At 57.8% G+C, this 19,281-nt stretch overlaps 7 protein-coding genes across 7 annotated transcripts; 5 read left to right on the top strand and 2 right to left on the bottom strand.

Moving 5' to 3' along the window:
* Positions 1–108: 108 nt before the first annotated feature.
* Positions 109–1,252, top strand: SLS55_002611 (uncharacterized protein; the record flags this gene model as incomplete). The annotated part of the gene is made up of 2 exons (XM_066774092.1): positions 109–113; positions 277–1,252. 2 exons carry the CDS (start codon positions 109–111, stop codon positions 1,250–1,252), a joined length of 981 nt encoding a protein of 326 aa, XP_066636659.1.
* A 3,561-nt stretch (positions 1,253–4,813) lies between these two features.
* SLS55_002612 (uncharacterized protein) lies at positions 4,814–6,639 on the bottom strand (the record flags this gene model as incomplete). The annotated part of the gene is made up of 4 exons (XM_066774093.1): positions 4,814–5,533; positions 5,589–5,652; positions 5,783–6,341; positions 6,486–6,639. 4 exons carry the CDS (start codon positions 6,637–6,639, stop codon positions 4,814–4,816), a joined length of 1,497 nt encoding a protein of 498 aa, XP_066636660.1.
* A 1,480-nt stretch (positions 6,640–8,119) lies between these two features.
* SLS55_002613 (uncharacterized protein) lies at positions 8,120–9,968 on the top strand (the record flags this gene model as incomplete). The annotated part of the gene is made up of 4 exons (XM_066774094.1): positions 8,120–8,504; positions 8,557–9,258; positions 9,327–9,408; positions 9,467–9,968. 4 exons carry the CDS (start codon positions 8,120–8,122, stop codon positions 9,966–9,968), a joined length of 1,671 nt encoding a protein of 556 aa, XP_066636661.1.
* Positions 9,969–10,905: 937 nt separating this feature from the next.
* On the top strand, positions 10,906–11,343 carry SLS55_002614 (uncharacterized protein; the record flags this gene model as incomplete). Its single annotated transcript, XM_066774095.1, has 2 exons — positions 10,906–10,911; positions 10,975–11,343. The coding sequence occupies 2 exons, from the start codon at positions 10,906–10,908 to the stop codon at positions 11,341–11,343; spliced, it is 375 nt and encodes a 124-aa protein (XP_066636662.1).
* A 418-nt stretch (positions 11,344–11,761) lies between these two features.
* Positions 11,762–12,196, bottom strand: SLS55_002615 (uncharacterized protein; the record flags this gene model as incomplete). The annotated part of the gene is made up of 1 exon (XM_066774096.1): positions 11,762–12,196. One exon carries the CDS (start codon positions 12,194–12,196, stop codon positions 11,762–11,764), a length of 435 nt encoding a protein of 144 aa, XP_066636663.1.
* A 493-nt stretch (positions 12,197–12,689) lies between these two features.
* SLS55_002616 (uncharacterized protein) lies at positions 12,690–13,622 on the top strand (the record flags this gene model as incomplete). The annotated part of the gene is made up of 1 exon (XM_066774097.1): positions 12,690–13,622. The coding sequence occupies one exon, from the start codon at positions 12,690–12,692 to the stop codon at positions 13,620–13,622; it is 933 nt and encodes a 310-aa protein (XP_066636664.1).
* Positions 13,623–17,952: 4,330 nt separating this feature from the next.
* Positions 17,953–19,158, top strand: SLS55_002617 (uncharacterized protein; the record flags this gene model as incomplete). The annotated part of the gene is made up of 2 exons (XM_066774098.1): positions 17,953–17,956; positions 18,005–19,158. 2 exons carry the CDS (start codon positions 17,953–17,955, stop codon positions 19,156–19,158), a joined length of 1,158 nt encoding a protein of 385 aa, XP_066636665.1.
* Positions 19,159–19,281: the final 123 nt, after the last annotated feature.

A 19,281-nucleotide genomic window follows, 5' to 3' on the forward strand; every position in this document is an offset into this window, starting at 1 on the left:
CGATCGGTCCGGTTTAAGGGCGACCGGGGCCTCGGCTGAGAGCCGGAGATCTGATAGCGGAGATGGCTCTGCCCTACGCAATGCACACACCATCCTCTGCCATTCATCATGGTGTGGAACGCCTTGATCGTGACGTTGTCCGGTGGCGTGGCCGGGTTGCCTCCTGATGGCCCTCTTACATATATCCCACGGCTTGTCACCTAACCTTAGCGCAACCAAACTTCAAGTCACAATCCCAAAAAAGAAGATGCCCTCCTCCACCACGCCAAACCAAAGACTATACATCCTCGACTGCGATCTCAGCCACTGGGATTCGCGGCGAGGCCGTATCGTATCTTGCCGCACCGATGGTTCCGATCAGCAAGTTCTCGTAAAAGACCTGCGCGAGCTCCCCGACGGCATCGCCATCGACCACGCCCAAGGTCACCTTTACTGGACGAACATGGTAAGAAAAAGAGAGCAACTCAAACCTTCCCCTACTAACGCCGCCGCCCAGGGCACCACCTCCTTCACCACCAACGACGGTTCCATCCAGCGCTGCGACCTCGCCACCGGCGCCAACATCACCACCATCGTCCCGGCCGATGGCACGACCCGCACGCCGAAGCAGCTCGTCCTCGCACCTTTGTCGCAGAAACTCTACTGGTGCGACCGCGAAGGCATGCGCGTCATGCGCGCCAACCTCGACGGGTCCCGCGTCGAGACGCTCGTGCAGACGGGCGACTACGACCACCACCACCTCGGCGACGCCGCCGCCTACAAGGCGCGCTGGTGCGTCGGCGTCGCCGTCGACGAGCGCAACGGCGTGCTCTACTGGACGCAGAAGGGGCCCTCCAAGGGCGGCGCGGGCCGCATCTTCCGCGCGCCTATCATCGACGTCGACGTCCAGGACCCGGCGGCGCGGACGGATGTCGAGTGTCTGTTCGACGGCCTGCCGGAGCCGATCGACCTGGAGCTGGATGCGGAAAGGCAGATGCTGTATTGGACGGACAGGGGGGATCCGCCGAAGGGGAACTCGCTGAACAGGGCGTACGTGGGGCCGGTGGCGGAGGGGAAGAGCGGGGAGAGGCAGGTTTTGGCCATCCGGTTCCACGAGACGATTGGGCTGGCGTTGGACGAGGGGAGGCGGGCGGCGTATGTCACGGATTTGGCGGGAGGCGTGTATCGCGTGGGGCTGGAGGGTGAGGAGGAAGGGAAGAAGGAGGTGTTGATCCCCGAGCTCGGTGACGTGACGGGTATCGCGTTGGGTTGAGACTAGTGCGGGGAATTAGACAAGATAGAGATTCTTGAATAATGTATATAGTACCGAGAGTAACGAGCGTTTGTTATATCCCCTTCATGACAATATCCTATGAAATCGTTATTGACGTAGCGAAAAAACACTGAAGTGTATCTCAGTAAAAGGCGCTGATCCCCGCTGTTGGTGGAGATCAAGATTTGAATCCGAAAGTACCCTCAAGAGCAACTTGCACTGACAACATATGAAATGAGAATTGAGAACTGAAAGATCTGCAAAGTCATTGCGAAGCCTCTTTGTTCTCTACCTGGATGATTCTGCCGACATGGCGGAGGAAATGCCGATGCGCTACGCTCTCCACTTCTGTGAGAGCGTTGAGCGCTGTTAGCATTTCTTAACAATTTCCTCCACGTACTCCTTCACCAGCCCTGCAACGACCTCACTCTGCTTTGCAGCTGTTGAAAAATTAGCTGTGATTGGAATGAAAACGGCTTGCGTGAGGCTTGAATGCGGTGGGAAATTTTCAGAAAGAACCGGGGGGGAACGAGGGAGCGTGGTGATGGACAGCGGGAGTTGGCATGGTCAAACATCGTGGGATTGGCTTACTGGTGAAGAAACGATCGGGCAGCTGCGATTTGTGGATGCCAGCAACCAAGTCCAGCCTTCCCTGACTGCGGCCCACTTCCGGCTCGCCGTCGTTCTGGCTAAAAAGCATGTACGTGGGGGGAGTCGTGGCGCAGTTCGAGACGTAGATGGCGTCATCCCAGCGGCCACTCTTCTGGTCCTCCACCTGACTCCGCCAGAGGGTGCTATGAAGGAAGGTAGTGGTCAGCGACTTTGCATGATTGGGTGTGTAGTATCAGGATGCCAACGACGGATTCAGCCATTGAAGTAGGTACGCTAAGTGAGGGAAAGTGGACGCGTACAGGGCTTGATAGATACCCCATTGACTCCCCACCATCTCGTTTGTCACCTTGACGGCATCTTGAGATAGGCCGGTGGTGCTGCGTAGCAAGGTTTCGATGACTACGGACGGGACGAGGAATAGGAGGAGCTTGACGGAGTGATGCACAAATAGCGCAGAGTTGGACAACATCGTAAGCTGTTCGGCCCTACATCAGTGACAGCACTTTGAGAAGTAGAGTATTTTGGGGAGCAAGGTAGTAAAGTCGAGTCTGGGTCGAATTTGGATAGATTTGGTGTGTGTTGCTCACTGGAAGGAAAGCGCACGCCCAACCCAGATTCCTCTTCAAATGGTGTACAAGGTGCTGCTGAGGGGGACTCACTGCTGCCTGAGATACAGTTCCACCAAGTGTCTTCACCGGTACAGGAGGGAAGAGGCAAACCGTCCCCGCCATCGAGAAGCGATGCTCCTTCACATGCGAGTCGTCCTGCCGCCAACGCTTGAGCAGCTCCAACGCGATGTACGCACCGGCGCAGTGGCCGACCAAAACAACCTTGATGGGAGACTTCTTTCCTCGGTCCGCGGCCAATGTGGACACACGGCCAAGCAGTGTCGCTTCCATGTGTTCGATTTCACCAGTCATGGCTGACACAGGGGGCGATCCGTCGGCAGCGGCTCCCGCTCCTGAAAGACTGACAGCCAGGATCTCGAAAGCAGCGCTTTTGGAGGTCGGTCCGCCCAGGAGTGCTACCTGAAGGCTGGAGAGGAAGCCCCGATAGTACGCGGCCGGACCTGGATTTCCAGGAATGAAGAAGATGAGGTATTGCTGCACCTCGGAGCTCCCTCCCGAGGAGGTAGCAGGTAGATGGACGACCTGCTGAAGTTGGGACGCCATGGTGAATTGAATTCGGGTGATAAGATGGAAATAGCAGAGGGACGGTACTGGAGACCTCTGTGGACTTCGTTGACAACCCGGCTACGATTGAAGGACTGTTATAAAGCTGTCCGACTAGCGCAGTGGCCGCTGTTTCCTGACACAGCCTGATTGATAATAGGCTCCCCATATTATCGTAGCTCACCATGGTTTTCCGTATGCAGGTCAGATTGAAAATCATACAACCTGCAGAGGGCTTAGAGAATCGAGGCGTAGATGTCATGCATTTGGAGCCCAGATGCAAATGCCATGCTCGCCATCAAGCCATTGTTTTGGCGGAAAGGGTGCTTGTTAGCCAGTCACGTTTGTTGGCCATGACTCCGGCAGGAACAGGTGGCATGTTTGAGGCAAGGAGAAATGCAGCACGGAAACTATAAGGTGGGATCGACGCGGGTATGGCGCCGCCATGGAGGTGCGGGCTTTTAGGTCGAGGCTCGTCGGGTGAACACCTCACCCTCTGAAGTGGCTCCACCGGATGAATTCGGTAGCTCAGAGAATAGAGTCCAATGGAGGAAGCAGAGGAACACAAGGATGGTGACCTCGTTATGGTCTGACCCGAGATCCGATGGTGGTTCTGCGAGTTAAGCGCCAGCGGGCTTGATTGGAGGGCAGCCGCGGCAGGAATAAAGGGAACAGATGAATGGAGAAATGAGTGACATAAAGGACCGGGTCTCTGGCCATTCTCATCGGCAGCTTTCCGACACTTGGTCCGCCGCTTCGATTCGGCTAAAGCGAAGGCGCAATCGGAACCGCACGTCTCTCGTTCGAGCTGTGCCACGTGCTACTATTGATCCACACGGCACGCTGCTTGCCGCACCGATGCAACCGGAGCCAGATCCGGCGGGTTGTTGAGTGGCATCGGCTGCATCAGCAAAGGGCTCACTCCAGGTTTGCTGGCAGTCGGTCAACCAAAACGAGTACCACCTGCTTGGACCGCTCTAGCGGGGGCTGGAAGTCGGCGAGCGGAATGATTATCTACATGTGCTCGGCGAAGGGCTGGCACTGGCGCAACATCCTTCTCCGGTGGTTGAGCATCCCACGCAGTGGCGAATGGACAACGCGCAATTGAGAAATCGATGATTCGAAAGCCGTTCTGCGCGTGTGAAACCGGAGACCGGGAGTCGTCGTGCTGCACTCGCCACTGTGCAGTGCGATCTCGCGCGTGGCCGACCCGCTGGATTGGCCGGCGTTGAGCTGTCGACTGCGGGACTGTGGTCGATCGGCGCCTTGGATGCGTGTCAGCCAGGCTGTCAGAGATCGACAACGCGCCTGATGCCTGATGCTGCGTGGACACGATGCAAAGCGTCGAGGCGGCAGAGTCGCAGCCCTGCCAGGAGCACCCACGCCCCACGCGACAGATCCCTGTTCTGTTCTTGTCGCGGCCTCAGCTCCGCCCCCGACGGCAGCGGAAAGAAAAAGAGAGGCACGATTGGCCAGAGAATTAATCTTGCCGCGGAAGCGCGGGAATAAAGGTCAAGCGAAGTCAGTGTCGGGTATCCGAGTACGGCGTAGCATTCCAATCACGCGGCAGATATTACCTGTGGGGACAACCGGGCAGATTATCCGCTTAACGAGACCGGGAATATAAAACGGCAAGTGAAAAATGTGACAAGACTTAGATTATTACTCCAATGCCCGCCTCTCGCGGATGCCACGGGGAACAGTCGGAGGCAGGGAAGTGTACGTGGGAAGCAACAAAACAGACGCATCTCCAACTCACTCTCTGATACAAGCTCATCTAATCCCAGTCGCCGGCGCCCAGCTCCACGGGCCTGCCCATCCGCATGTCCTCCATGACGTCCTCAATGTGCCACGGCTCGTAGTGGTAGCCGGGCGGGTAGTTGGGCGGCACGCCGTCGATGTACTCGCTCAGCGGCACGCCCTTCTGGACGCCTTTGACGACGCGGTCGAAGTGGCTGTGCGCGTACAGCTCGGGGTCGTGGCTCCAGACCCAGGCGGGCAGCTTGGGCGCGGCGCGGCGCGGGTCGAGCTTGACCTTGCTCCAGTCCGTGTCCTGCAGCAGCTCGGCGTTGCTGAAGCCCAGCTTCTGCGCGCATGCGTTGCGCACGAAGCGCATGCGCACATGCGCCCGCACCGCGTCGGGCACGCCGTCGACGGGCGCCTGGCCTCGCGCCCCGGCCGCGTCGACGCCCAGCCGCAGACACGACGCCAGCGACACGGCGTCCTCGATGGCCTGCGTCGCGCCGTTGCCCGAGGCGGGAAGGAAGCTGTGCGCCGCGTCGCCGATCTGCACCACGCGCGCCAGCGGCGACACCCACGACGGCTGCGGGTTGCGCCACAGCAGCTCGAAGTTGATGATGGTCTTGGTCGGCGTGAGCGCCACCAGCTCGCGGAAGATGGGCGCCCACTTCGCGCCGCCGGGCACCTTGTCCATGCCCTCGAGCACCTCGTCCGGCTCGACCGTGTTGCTCCACGACTCCGACTCGCTGCCCGTGACCTATAGCTGCCGTCAGTATCAATATCACCGCAAGGGGGTGCAGGGCTCGACGCACGTCATGGTTCATGATCCAGATGATGGTGTCCGGCCGGGTCAGGGTAAGGGCGTACGTTCCAGGCCTGCGGATCGCACCGCCAGTCAGCATGCATGTCTCAACGCGGTGCCGGACCCACGGCGCCATTCCACGGAAACCACTCCGCCGGGAAAGGAACAGCAGCACGTGAGGTCCAACAAGGGACGCCAACTCACCCCAACCACGTCCTCACAATGGGCTGCTTGTCGCCGTTGTTGTCAATCATCTTGAAGAACTCCTTCACCTCCTTGTTCTTGTCCAGGTGCTCGATCGGGAACGCCGCGCGCCACATGGCCCGGCCCGACGAGATGGCCTTGACCTGGCCGCCCACGATCTTCTGGCTCTTGCTGCCCACGCCGTCGGCCGCGATGACGACGTGCGCCTCGAACCGCTCGCCCTTGTCGGTCACGACGCCGGCCCGCCCCGTCTTCTCGTCCTCCCAGTACTCGAGCACGCGCTTGCCAAACTGCACCTTGACGCCGAGCTGCTCGACCTGGTGCACGAACATCTTGTACACCAGCGGCCGCATCTGGAACGTGCCTGGCGGCGTCTTGGGGTCGAGTCCCTGCGCCTTGAGCCGCTCCGCCACCTTGAGCGGCGCGATCATCTGCTCGCCCGAGTGCTTGAACGTCTCGATCCACGCGTCGTGCAGCGAGATGTCGTCGTACTCCGCCGCCAGCTCCGGCCAGTGCTTGAAGAACTTGGTCGCCGACAGACCCATGAAGTACATGTCACCTGCGAGCACGTGGTCAGCATCGTGGAAAAGCTTGCGATTGGAGCAGGGACAGGGTAGCAGTGGGGAGGGGGGCGAGGGTGCTGAGTGGGTGACGCGAAAATACGCGATGCGAGAGTCTGCTTTGGACCATCAGTCCAACTTACCGGCCGTGTTGATGGACGCATTGCGCTCGAGCACCTGCACATTGTGGCCTTTGCGGATCAGCTCGATGGAGGCCGTCAGGCCTGCAAGACCGGTGCCGATGACCAGCACGTCGAGGCCAGACGGCGGGTAGGACCCGACGGGCTTGAACTCCATGTTCTTGAAAGATAAGGGCCCTCTTGCACGGAGAGTTTGTGGTGCGGAGAAAGACTTGGCGCCTAGACGCGGTAAAACGGCACGCTATAGGCCTGCTGGGTTTGGTGATGATCGGCGGGCTGAGGTTGGTCCGCGAGCGGAAGCTAAGAGCGCGACGAGCAGGAGCGATTGCACCGTGTTGCTGCTGTGGTTTGGTGTTGATGAAGGACGAGGGACGAAGTGAAGGAGAGCGGCAAGTGAATTCTCATCCCTTGCGGCCCGTATAAAGCACAGCTGCCCCAGCTCGGGCGAGCTGATGGGGGGGTCGGCCGGACGACGAGGCCGCTTGCATCGGAGAGGTGTTGGCCGGAACGGTGTCTGGGCATTGCAACCGTAGGCCTCCGCCCCTTCGCACCGAGCGACGCCCAGCCGGCTCTCCACCCGCCAATGCCTATCGGCGGGTGGTGGAAAGCTTGTTGGGTCTGTGAACAAGGCGCATGCGGGAAGGCGTAAAGCGTAATGTGGTCGTCGTGGCGCCTCTATGACGCCGAGAACCAAAGGTCGGCGGACATGGTTCAGGATGCGCGCTAGGGTTCCAATCGGGAAGGCGGGCGACGATGCGGGAGCCAGGCCCGTTCGGGCCGTGGCGTGGACGCGGTGTTGCGATGGAGCAGTAGAGTGCACGGCTGGCTTGCGGCTACAACGGCACCCCGGCTCTTGAGCTGGGCTGCCGTGGCGTCCGATCTCAACCCCAATGCTGGCGCTTGCAATTTGCGGAAGTCGTGCAACGTACACCCTTGCACGTGCATCTCGCTTTGTGGCACCCCATGCGACGTGTGATACGCTGCTCGGATCACTACACATCCTCCATGACAGCTACCTGTCACAATCTGCCTCAGCTGGACCGTTGCCACGCGCTCGTGACGTGCTCCACCATCCGTCATCCCAGACAAGACCTCTGTATCTCGCCGGAAAGGCGGCGAAGCCGTCCTTGGCTCTCCTTTCGCCATAGTCATGCTGCATTCTCCGGAGTTGGAGCAATCCTGCCATGGCCTCGGGGCGGAGAGTCCGGTTCTCTTCCTCCTGCAATCACAGCTCCAGCCGAGACACCATTGGATGCTTTTTGCTGATCGCCGTCCTAGTCCAGCTGGCGGACGGCACTGAAGATTTGGGTCGTCAAAGAGGCCAGCTGGAGATCGCCGGCACCGTGCATGGTTCGCTTCCAGCAGCGCGCTGTCGGCCATGGCGATCTAACGGGGTAGGAGGCGTGCCCCTGCCTTCGGACTTCGATAGAGCCTCGTACGAAGAATGCCTGGTCGAGGTCGTTGCAGTGAGTCGAGACAAGCCTCGATGCCTGTAAATGAGTTGGCGCAGTTCTGGAAGGCTGGTAGTTAATGAAGATATCCTTCCCCCTCTCCCGCCGCCTCAAATTTTTTGTTCCAACCATCCGCTTCGCCCTGTCTTGAGTATTCGTTAGCTCTGTCTGCCAGTCCGCGCAATCATGCAGCTCATCACATACGTGGTTCTCGCCGTCGCCTTGGCGGGCTTCGCAGTCCTCAAGTTCATCCAATCTTACAAGGAGAAGAACGACCCATCGGGGCTCCCTGGCCCAAAGCTCATCCCCTTCCTCGGCCGCGTCCATGATCTTCCCATCCAATACATGTGGCTCAAGTTCAAAGAATGGGCAGACACGCACGGCAAGGAAGGCATATACCGGACTGAGATGCTTGGGGCCAAGTTCGTCGTCATCTCAGACGAAAAGATCGCCGAAGACTTGCTGGTCAAACGAGCAAAGTACAACTCGGACCGGCCCATGATCCGCTCCTTGTTCGACTCGAAGAGTTCACATGGGTCCATGGAGTACCTCCCTCTGATGGGCAAGAACCGTAAGTCTTGGCTGAGCTTGGTCCCCTGACAGACACTGACCGCCCGTTGCAGAGTACTGGGCTCGTCAGCGCCGCTTCACGCATGCATACCTCACTGAAGCGACCAACGCCCAATACTACGGCATCATGAACTTCGAGGCCAAGCGCTGGCTGTACCGCCTCATCGAAAACCCCGATGACTTCTGCTTCTCGCTCGAGGACATGGCATCCAAGGTCATGTGCCAGCTGACCTGGGACGACGGTACCGACAGCCCAGTGCTGACCAAGAGCGCGTGGGGGCTGCTCACGCAGATGTCGCCGGCCGGTCCCATTACGAACCTCATCACGCCACTGTGGCATTTGCCCTGGGTGCTCAACCCATGGAAGCGGGCTGAGCGTAAGCGGCACGACGATCAGCAAGCGTGGTGGCTGGAGAAGCTGCAGGCGGTACGCGAGAAGATGGCCAAGGGCCAGATGCGACCCTGCTGGACCAAATCCTACCTCGAGAACGAGAAGAAGACCAACCTATCCGGCGACCATGAGGCGTCGTCCGTCATTGGTATGATGGCCTTGGTTGGCATCTTCACCGTCGCCGGTCCCCTGTACTACTTCCTCGTGTCTATGGTCTACCACCCAGAGTGGCAGGCCGAGGTGCAGAAGGAAATCGATCAGGTATGCGAGGGCCGCTTGCCTACGCTTGACGACATGCCTCGACTGCCCATCCTCCGCGCCTGCATCAAGGAGACCATGAGGTGGAAGCCCAACGTTCCCACTGGTAAGTGCTACATCGAGCAGGGTTGAACGTGTCATGACGAGTGGCTGGTGCTGACAGCCCCTTGACAGGCGTGGCGCACGAGACCGAGCAAGATGACGAGTACAATGGTTACTTCATTCCCAAGGGAACGCGCATCCTTCCCTTGGACTGGTAAGTCTTGTCTGCGCCATGGCGTAGCGAAACGAGTCACTGACAAATACAAAAATAGGGCCTTCCTGCGCAACCCGATCAAGTATCCTGACCCGGAGACCTTCCGGCCAGAGCGCTGGCTTCAGTCTGGGTGGCCGACGTACCAGGAGCCATTGACACAGTACCCGACCCTGAAGGGTATGACTTCGTTTGGCTGGGGTCAGCGTCAGTGCCTGGGCCAGTCGGTGACACAGGACGAGCTGGTCGTCGCGTGTGGCGCGCTTGCTTGGTGTTTCAATCTCAAGCACAAGATGGATCCCAAGACAGGCCAGATGATTCCCATCCCACTCGACAAGTCCAACTCTCTGCTCATTGTCAAGCCTGACCCCTTCCAGATGGCGTTCGAGCCTCGCAGCAATGAGCGCAGGCAGGAGGCCATCCGGCTGTGGCACGAGGCTGAGGCCAAGGATGAGCAGCAGCGTGCTGACTTCCTCAAGGTGGCTGAGATGCGCAAGACTGAGGATGTCAAGTTGGACGAAAAGCTGGAGAAGCAGCCGCTTGTGCAGGTTTTGGAGGTTTGATTGTTTGTTTCTTGCGGTCGGTGGCGGTGGAAGACCCTTCTTCCACTTTGATTCTGTGACAACCCGATGTGTTGAGAGGCTGTTTTGTTTGGCGAGCGTGGCCTGTAGCGCCGAGTGTATGCGACGTAGATAGTTTGTAACGACTTAATGCTAGCATAGGCTGGAATAGACCAATCAGGATGGTTCAGACGTTCAGACGCGGCAATCCAGGTACGATCTGGGACAGTGATGCATACGCACGCAGTAGCCAGCCACAGCTGCAGCAGTGCCAGTAGGAGCACGGTGCACTGAGGTTGGGGAAGGCTGGGCGTTGGTGGCACAATGCAACAAGGGCGCCGGTCCGGCTCGGCGGCGTGAGATGGCTGTGCCTGCAGATCAGGGCCGCACACCCAGGAGGTTGGGCGCCAGCAAGGGAAGCTGGTGGCGGCACACGTCTCGTACAGTGTTATCGCCAAGTTTGGCTAGCGGGTAGCGGATGGACCGCGGGCTTGGAAGAGTGGTTGACGACACGATTTAGCTTTGCTTTTGGCATTTCGGCTCCCCAGATCTGGTCCGGCTCACGACTGGGGCCTTGGGCTTGTCCGTTGCGGCGCGTCCGTTTCCGGGGCGAGTGCGAGACGCGGGAGCCGTTGGGCGCGCCGGACGCGGGTTTGCCAACGCCGGCAAGGGGAAAGACAGCAGACTTGTCCGGGCCGCGCGCATATACAAAGACCGCGAGAGCATCACAGCAAGGTGTTGCAGTTTCCAGCTGAGTTGTCGTGAAGCAAGCGAAAGATCGCCATCGATTCATCCCACCCTGCGCCATGTCTCCCACCATCCCTCAGGCCGTCGTCGGCACCACCATCGGCTTTTCCTACATCCTGCTTGGTAGATTGCTCTTGTCCCGCGCGGAGTGGCTTGGTTAACGCGAGCAGGGAATGCCATCACGCAGTCCTTCATGGGGGTGCCGGTGCTGCTGGTTGACTTCCCGCACCCTTCGTCGCCGGAGCACGCGGCTCGGGCGCAGCATCTGGGGCGGCAGTGGCCCACGTTCTGGGCGGTGGGCAACGTCTTCTTCCGGCCCATCAGCACGCTGGGCATCTTCGGGTACGCCTACACGGCGTGGGTGGCGGCGCAGGGCCACAGCGGACTGCGTGGCGACTGGCGACTCTTTGCGATCAGCGCCCTCTGCCACCTGGTGACGGTGGTGCATTCCGCCATCAACATGCAGCCTATCAACGAGAAGCTGGAGGGGCTGAGCGACCCCAAGAGCGGGCGGTCAGACGCGTCGCAGGCCGAGGCGTATGCGCGCATGTGGATCAGGAGGAACTCGGTGCGGATTGTGATGCCGCTGGTGGCGGGCACGATTGCGCTGTTCCAGGCGCTGAGCGGGTGAGGAGGGCAGCACGGTAGAGTTGTTTGGGTGCTGATGGGCGCACCGCTGCGGGAGGCGCGGACATGGGCATCCCGGCAACTCAGAACGCCTGAGGCCTGAGGCCAAAGGCGGGGCAGCATGTGGGGCAGCGCGCGCGTTGTTGACGCGATCACTTTCACCTCCCGTTCTCCCCAGCTCCCCCAACCACTTCGCTTTGACCCCCTCTCCTTTGCTCCATTGCACTGCTCGGATCTATGTCATGTATCTATCAGGGCTCGTCCCAGTCTCAAATGCACCATATTGCTTCTGACGGATGAGCCAACTGTCTGTGCGCTACACGTCGCACGACACGCGGGCACGACATGGTATGCAAGCTTCAGTGACGTTGACATTGGTACCTCTGTAGCTACCGCTCCCCGTGCCGCGTGCCCGCCGCTCGTCACTCGTCGAAGCCCTTGGGCGCCATCTTGGCCCGCATCTCCAGCGCCTTCGCGCTGTCAACAAATTCCTCCACGGCAACCACCCTTGTGCCGTCCGCGGAAAGCGTAATCAGCATGACGCATTCGTTCTTCCACTCGCCCTTGCCACCCTTGAGCGTTCCTTGCATGCGGGCCGATACCACGACCGCATTCCGCTCGCTGTCCTCGAACACGGCCTTTGGCACCATGGCGAAGGCTTCGAAAACGGAAAAAATGCCTGCTGCATGCTGCTCGAATGCCGCCTTGTCGCGTGCCGGCATGCCCAGTGATTCAGGCAGCACCTGATGCTTGAAGTCGTCGGCCAGGGATGCCGTGAGGGTGGGGACCGATAGGCTACCGTAGCCGTCGAGAAGGGCGTGGACTGTCTGGAGCCGCTGTGATTGCTCGGTCGACATGGCGAATGAAAGTGCAGTGATTCGTTGAGAAGGATTTTAGCGCCCGAAAGGCAGGTCTGAACAGTTCAGGTAGGTTCTTGGTGGAATAATAATCTCCACGCCATTCCGACACGGTCATGTCTATTTACATGCTCGCTCGAGCTGAAAGCCCGCTTCGGACTATGCTCTCGTTCTCCGACCTCCGGATACGTTTCGAGCCCCTTCGTTTCAGACGGCGGAGCGGAGGGCCCTGCATACATTGACCGACGGTAGACGGAGACCCGACGCTGGGCCTGGGAGCCGCAAGTCCGCATTTCCACCCTGAGCCCCGCCATTTCCCCCGCCCTCAGCGCATTCTCCCCTCGGAAGTCCGCGGCCCCGGGTTTGAGCTTGACGGAGTCCCTTCCGGCCGCGGTCAAATACGATATCACTTCCAGGGCTTGGGCAGCTTTCCTTTGACTCCCCAACACAGCCATACACTCACGCCCATTCCCATCAGCTCCTACGCACCACCATGTCGAAAGTGCTACTCATCACCGGCGCCACCGGCAAGCAAGGCGGTGCGGTCATTGATGCGCTCCTCGAGCAGAAGGTCGACTGCACCATTCTTGCCGTGACGCGTGACGCCTCGTCCGGAGGCGCGACAAAGCTTGCCAGCAAAGGCTCCAACGTCAAGCTGGTCCAAGGCAACCTCGACGACGCACCAGCCCTTTTTACCGCCGCCGCCGAAGCGGCCAAGCCGTCGCCTATTTGGGGCGTGTACAGCGTGCAGATCTCCATGGGCAAGGGCGTGACCAAGGAAAGCGAAATCGCCCAGGGCAACGCGCTGATCGACGAGGCCATCAAGTACAAGGTCGCGCACTTCGTCTACTCAAGTGTCGAGCGCGGCGGCGACGAGGCCTCATGGGACGCGCCGACCCCCGTGCCGCACTTCCAAACCAAACAAGTCATCGAGCAGCACCTGCGCCAATCCACCGCATCCGGCACCCCCGGTGAGCACATGTCGTGGACCGTCCTGCGCCCCGTCGCCTTCATGGACAACCTCGCCCCGGGCATGCCGACCAAGGTCTTCCTGACGGCACTGCGCGATACCCTACAGGGCAAGCGCACGCAGTGGGTGGCCGTCCACGACATCGGCCGCTTCGCCGCGCTGGCCTTTGCCAACCCCGACGAGTGGCGCAACGTCGCCGTCGGCCTCGCGGGCGACGAGCTGTCGTACGACGAGATGAGCGAGCGCTTCCAGCGCGCCACCGGCGGACCGGTGCCCTCGTCGTACTGGTTCTTCGGCAGCGCGCTCATGTACATGGTCGCCGAGCTGAACACGATGATTACGTGGTTCGCGACGGACGGGTACAAGGCAGATATCGCGAAGTGCAAGCAGAAGAATCCCCAGATGTTGGATTTGGAGACTTGGCTGCGGGAGAAGAGCGACTTCCAGACGAAGTAGACTTGGGTACTATTGGTAGGGAGTTGAGCTTGGATCTTGGCGTTGAAGGTTGTTTCGTTGGAACGGGTCATTATGATAGACATTATTGTCAGGGTAATCTATGTACTAGAAATACATGGGATCAAGACATTAGGGCTGGCGAGTCCCTCTGTGAACTGGGGCTAGCTTACTGAAGCCGACGGGTGTCCGAGGTGCATCCTGAGCATGTTACGTGGGCTGCTCTCGATTGCGATTCGTGGAGCCTGTCCGTTCGTCTCCGTGCGGGAGCATTGCCCTGCAAGATTCGATGCCCTGCGGACCCAGCTCGCACTCCGGATTTCTTTAGCCATTCCTTGCGAGAGGAACTGTCATGCCGCTTACTCGCTATTGATTCAACTTTGACCCCGCTCGCTTATGCGAGTTCTCCATTGGAGTTCGTACACGTTGCATATTGTCTGATAAGCAGCTGACGGTTACACATGCGGGGCAACGTGCCAGGCAGCAGTGGTAAGCATCTTACGACAGGCCATGCGGATTTTATCTATCATTCCAAGCCTAGCCATCTTCTTCATAACCAAAAAGCACACCGCAGTACGAACTTTTGTAGCCGTGCGCAATCACGCTCCAATCTACCAGCGCTCAACCAGGTATACTTGTGCGTTTGCGCCTTTTCATCACCCCTGCTGGATCACTAAGTAGCCCTGCCAAGCACGGTCGCATTAACAGTCTACTTGTCATCAGGATCCCTGGTTGATGAAGAAGCACCCTGGGAACAACCAGATGGATTCTCCAGGTAGTAGTATTGGGCCCCGTTATGAAGAAGGATGCAAGGAGTACTTTGTCAAGAGGTACCGGAGCGAGCGGATAAATACCAATCACGGTCTGTCCCAATCTCTATTCATTCGATGGAACGGGTTGCTGAAACCTAATGCGCATAATACAGGCATTCAAGCGCTTCATATGGACTGCAGATCATGCCGAGAAATTTGCGGCGGCATCTTGCCACTGCTTCTTCGAGATGACGAGTTCTTCAGAATGCAGGCACATAAAGGATGTGCCTTTCCAAGAATTTATCTCAATTTTCTTTGGGAACTTTACGGAACATCCCCAGAAAATTTCCGAGAGATCTACAAGTGTGGAGAAGCTACCAAGCTTGAAGAGAAATTGTGCAAGGAAAGCCTATGGCCTTCTCACGGTAGCCATATTAAGGGTCTTAACCCGATCACATTCTCCATGATTTCTTTGGTTCTTCGAAACGTGCAGAATAGCGGATCTGCAGTTGCTACGATTGCATCAACTATGGACAGCCAGCTGTCTCAGCTGCGAAGAACGTACTTCGACTGTAAGAAGATCCCTTGAGGTCAATTCAGGTTGAGTAGACACTGACAGAGGGCCAGCCGATGAATTCTTCAACATCACGCGATTCCACTTCGCTGGACGACTTAGAGTGGGTCTCAGCGTCGTCGTAGAAGAAGCGTTTCAACACTTGATACAATGCCAAGCCGCAAAGAGCATTGCACGACTTCCGAAGGAGATCCCAATGACCCACATACAGTCGCCTATCTTGGATCGCATCAAGGAAGAACACGCCGGTGCTCATGTTCTATTTTCCCCCGCCGGAACAGGAAAGACGAGAAACATTCTTGAATTTCTCTCCAGGCACTGGGGCCTCTATTTTGTGGGGAGCATCTCGGGCGATGGTGGAGCCTCTGCCGACTACAGACAAGGCTCAGGAGACCTGTTTTTGCCTCAACGATGCGGTGCATCTAGAGACATGTTCTCGTTCTGTTCTGACATGCAGGCGACTTCGAGGTTTTACTCCAAACCACTATCTCTCAGAATTGCTTTATTCGCTGCTCGTTTTCTACTACTGTTCCAGATCGTTACGTGCAGTCTCAACGAGAATGACGAGAGATCGATAAGCCCTGTCAGCTGGCTCTGGATGCAAATCAACTGTACAGATGATTGCGACCCCTTTGACACAATCTACCGGCTGTTACGTCTATGTCCTCCGGCGAGAGCACAAAGCATGATGGCTTGGTCACACATCTCTGGAAGTTCTCACTGGAAAAGTCTGCAGGCCTTATTCAATCCAACAAGGGATACGATACAAATCTCGAATCACGTATACATCTGCATAGACGAGGCACAGAGTATCCTGCAAACTTTCCAGCCTAATCTGAAGCTTCTGAGCAGCCTCCAGCTCTTTATACACACCGCGCTTTGGTCGGCATTGGATCCTATTCGTCCGGTAATTATCTTTTCGGGAACATCATTACATCTTCAGGAAGTCACGGCCGAGTTGGCGCTCTTCAGCCGTATTCTTAATGCTTCTAAGCCCATGCGTCTGGATAGCCTGGTCGTGGTAAAGATGGACCAGGAATACCACCAACTAATTCTCGAGCGCTCTCGCTTCAGCGTCCAATACGACTTCGGATTAATCTCAACAGACGAGGATTTCGGAAAGCTCCTGAATGCGCATAGACAAGGATTCGCAGCGGAAACAAAAGATTCCAACACTCAGATGCAATCCCCTCATCTGTTTTTCCGAAGCGGGAGACAACTGGACGAAGATTCATGGACAGTGCTGCAGCATTTCAACGCCAGAAATCCTGGAGCTGCTGCAGAACAGAACTACGACAAGGTGTTTGGAGAGTTTCATTCACAAATTCTGGAGCATAGCAGATCATTCCGCGGCAGATACCGTTGGTCTACGGTTTACATTGAGGAGTTGTTGAGGAGAATACACAAACATCCTGATAATTTCCCCGAAAGGATGATTCAAGAAGGAGCCCAGGACGCTATGCACAAAGTGAAGGAAGGACTGAAAAACCAACTACATCGACTGCATGCATCGAACAAACAAGTCCTGCTCGACGACATATACTGGGCTTCAATTCAAGCGGATCTACTCAGCATGCCTATAACGCTGCGAAGCGACGATGCAGCACAGGCAGTTACAGAAGGGTTTGCGATTGTCAAGCACGTGCAAGGGTCGACCATCAAAGTCCACATAGCAGAGCCTTTGGCAGTCGATGCAGCAGTTGAATTCCTTCACACACAACAGCCGGAACATGCGCAGGAGCTATGGGACAATCGTTTGTATTCGGCTCAGATTGACGACGAGTCGCAAGGCACACTGGGCAAATTTTCGGAATCCTACTTTGCTTGGGTAGGTATATAGATCCTGCACCCCTCGCAGAGTGCACAGAGCCGCAAATACTGATCAGAACTAGAGGTTGACGAAGCTCTTACGAGAATCTGCCGGATCGGGCGATCACGAAAAAGACCGGGAGGCCCTTTTGAGAGCGATTGGACGTGCGAAACAGTTATCTGTCGAAAAGAATAACACACTATTGGAACAGCGCTTCGATAAGGCCACTTTTCGACTAGAGCGGAAGAAGATGTGGAGAGAGGACCCCTACACCGCCAATGACCTCGATGCGTGGCTCAGTACCGTAATCGATGGCAAGCTGAGCTCAACCTTTTACTTCCCGAGGAATGCATCAGGGCCGGACCTTTTCTTCGTTCTGAATGCCGAGTCAAAAACTCCACAAAATGGACCACGAAAGGAAACAAGAATACTGTGCGCGATGCAGGTAAGCCAGCAGAATATCCACAGCCAGACAAATTATTCTTTCTCTTTCTGAAGAACAAACGATCAATACTCTGACGGCTTGGATTAGATCAAGGTTAAAAAGGAAGTGAACATGAAGGAAGCCATGAGAAGCCTGGACCCCCAAAGATGGTTCAACAAAGCGTGGGATTTCTGTCCTTTAGTCTTGATTCTCGTATCAGCCGCAAAGGATCACCAAGAACAGAGTTTTTACACGTCAGCATCCGGGGCTTTGAGGAACAGCAGCGGCTATTATGTCTGTCTAGTCGATCGCAGTTATTCGGGGGACTTGTGGGGGCCAAGTTGGGTGAGATTGATGAATTCAATGAAAGAGTGACGTTGGGAAGGGAAATGTCAACGTAGATTTTACGGGCCACAGATTGGGCAAAGGACGACGCAACAAGGAAACGACAGCATTTGGTCAATTTACAAAGTGTTACAATAAATCTCACAGTAGAGCAATTGAGCTATCAATGCAACCGCAAATGTTCGATCCGCCACAGTAAGCGCTACGGCTCGGGAACTAGGCGAATCCGGCAGGTGAGTACGAAGATATCCACACAACGCATCTCAACTGGGCAATGACGCAGGCACAACATGTAGGATCCGAGAAGGATCCAAGCCCCGCGATATCGTATCTCAGCTAAAGAGATTTAAGCTCAGGCCCGCCATATGGCTATATGAACGTCAGACAACCTCTCAGCGAACCACACGGCCCACTCTTCGGTATCCAAAATGCGTTCGCTCATCTTCACCCTTGGCGGCCTCTCGCTCGCACACGCCATAGCCCTCTGGGAGCCCACAGGGCCCTACCACGTCGGCTACACCCAACACATCTTCAACCACACGACGCCCAACGACCCCACCTCGCCCGGCACCTTCATGCTCCTCACCATCTACTACCCAACCCTCCAAGTCCCCAACGCCACCATCCCCTACCTCGACGCCATCTCCGCCAACATCTTCGAGTCCACCATCGGCCTGCCCGCCGCCTCCCTCTCGCAACTAACAACGCGCCTCCAATTCCAAGCCCCCACCCTCGCCGGCACGTCCCCCGCCTTCGCCAACGGCACCTCGCCGCACGCCACCCTCGTCTTCACGCCGGGCGCGGGCCTGCCCGCCAGCGCCTACACCGCCTACCTCTCGGACCTCGCGTCGCACGGCCACGCCGTCGTCGCCATCGACCACCCGGGCGAGGCGCCGTACCTGCCGCTGCCCTACGGCGGCGTCAACGGCAGCGCCGGCGTCTACGGCTACCCGGACTTCAGCAACTACCCGCCGACGATCGCCGAGGCGTTCCAGGTGCTCGCCTTCCGCGAGTCCGACATCCTGGCTGCGGTAAGCGACGCCTTCTTCCCCGCCCTCGTGGCGCGGTACGGCGCGCCGTTCAACGTGACGCATTACGGCGTGTTCGGGCACAGCGTCGGCGGGGCGGCGGCGGCGGGCGTCATGGGCAGCGCGGCGGAGGGGAAGGCGGCGTCGCTGTTCGGCGCGGGCGGCGCGAACCTGGACGGCACGTTGATCCAGCTGCTCGATCCGGCGGGCCAGGGGGACGACCCGAGCGTCGTGGCGCCGGATGTGGGTGGCGTGGGCCCGTTCCTGGAGGTCGGCAGCGAGGCGCACTTCGCGGGGAACGAGAGCGGGGACGCGACGTGGGCGCATTTCAACGCCGCGCAGACGGGGTGGCTGAGGGATGTGCAGGTAGATGGCACGCGGCATTTGGATTTCAGCGATATTCCGTTGTGGATCGATTTGCTGGGGCAGAGGGATAAGTTGAATCGGACGTGGGTGGGGCCGATTGGTGGGGAGAGGGTGACGACGGTGACGACGGCGCTGTTGAGGGAGCTGTTTGGGAGTGGGGAAGGGGAGGGGCTGCGTGGTGTGGATGAGTGGTTGGAGGAGGCGCCGGAGCTGCGGTTGTTGTTTGAGCATGATCCGTAAATGGTGTTGTATGCTGCAGCATTGCATCCCGCTATACGTATAGATATATGCGCAGGAGAAACATCAGTGATATAGAGTTCGGGCTTAGCAACTTCTAGTTTTCCAATCAGGTTAAGATTTGAA

Source organism: Diplodia seriata, assembly GCF_021436955.1.
Source record: "Diplodia seriata strain FDS-637 chromosome Unknown scaffold_2, whole genome shotgun sequence".
Taxonomy (NCBI): Eukaryota; Fungi; Ascomycota; class Dothideomycetes; order Botryosphaeriales; family Botryosphaeriaceae; genus Diplodia; species Diplodia seriata.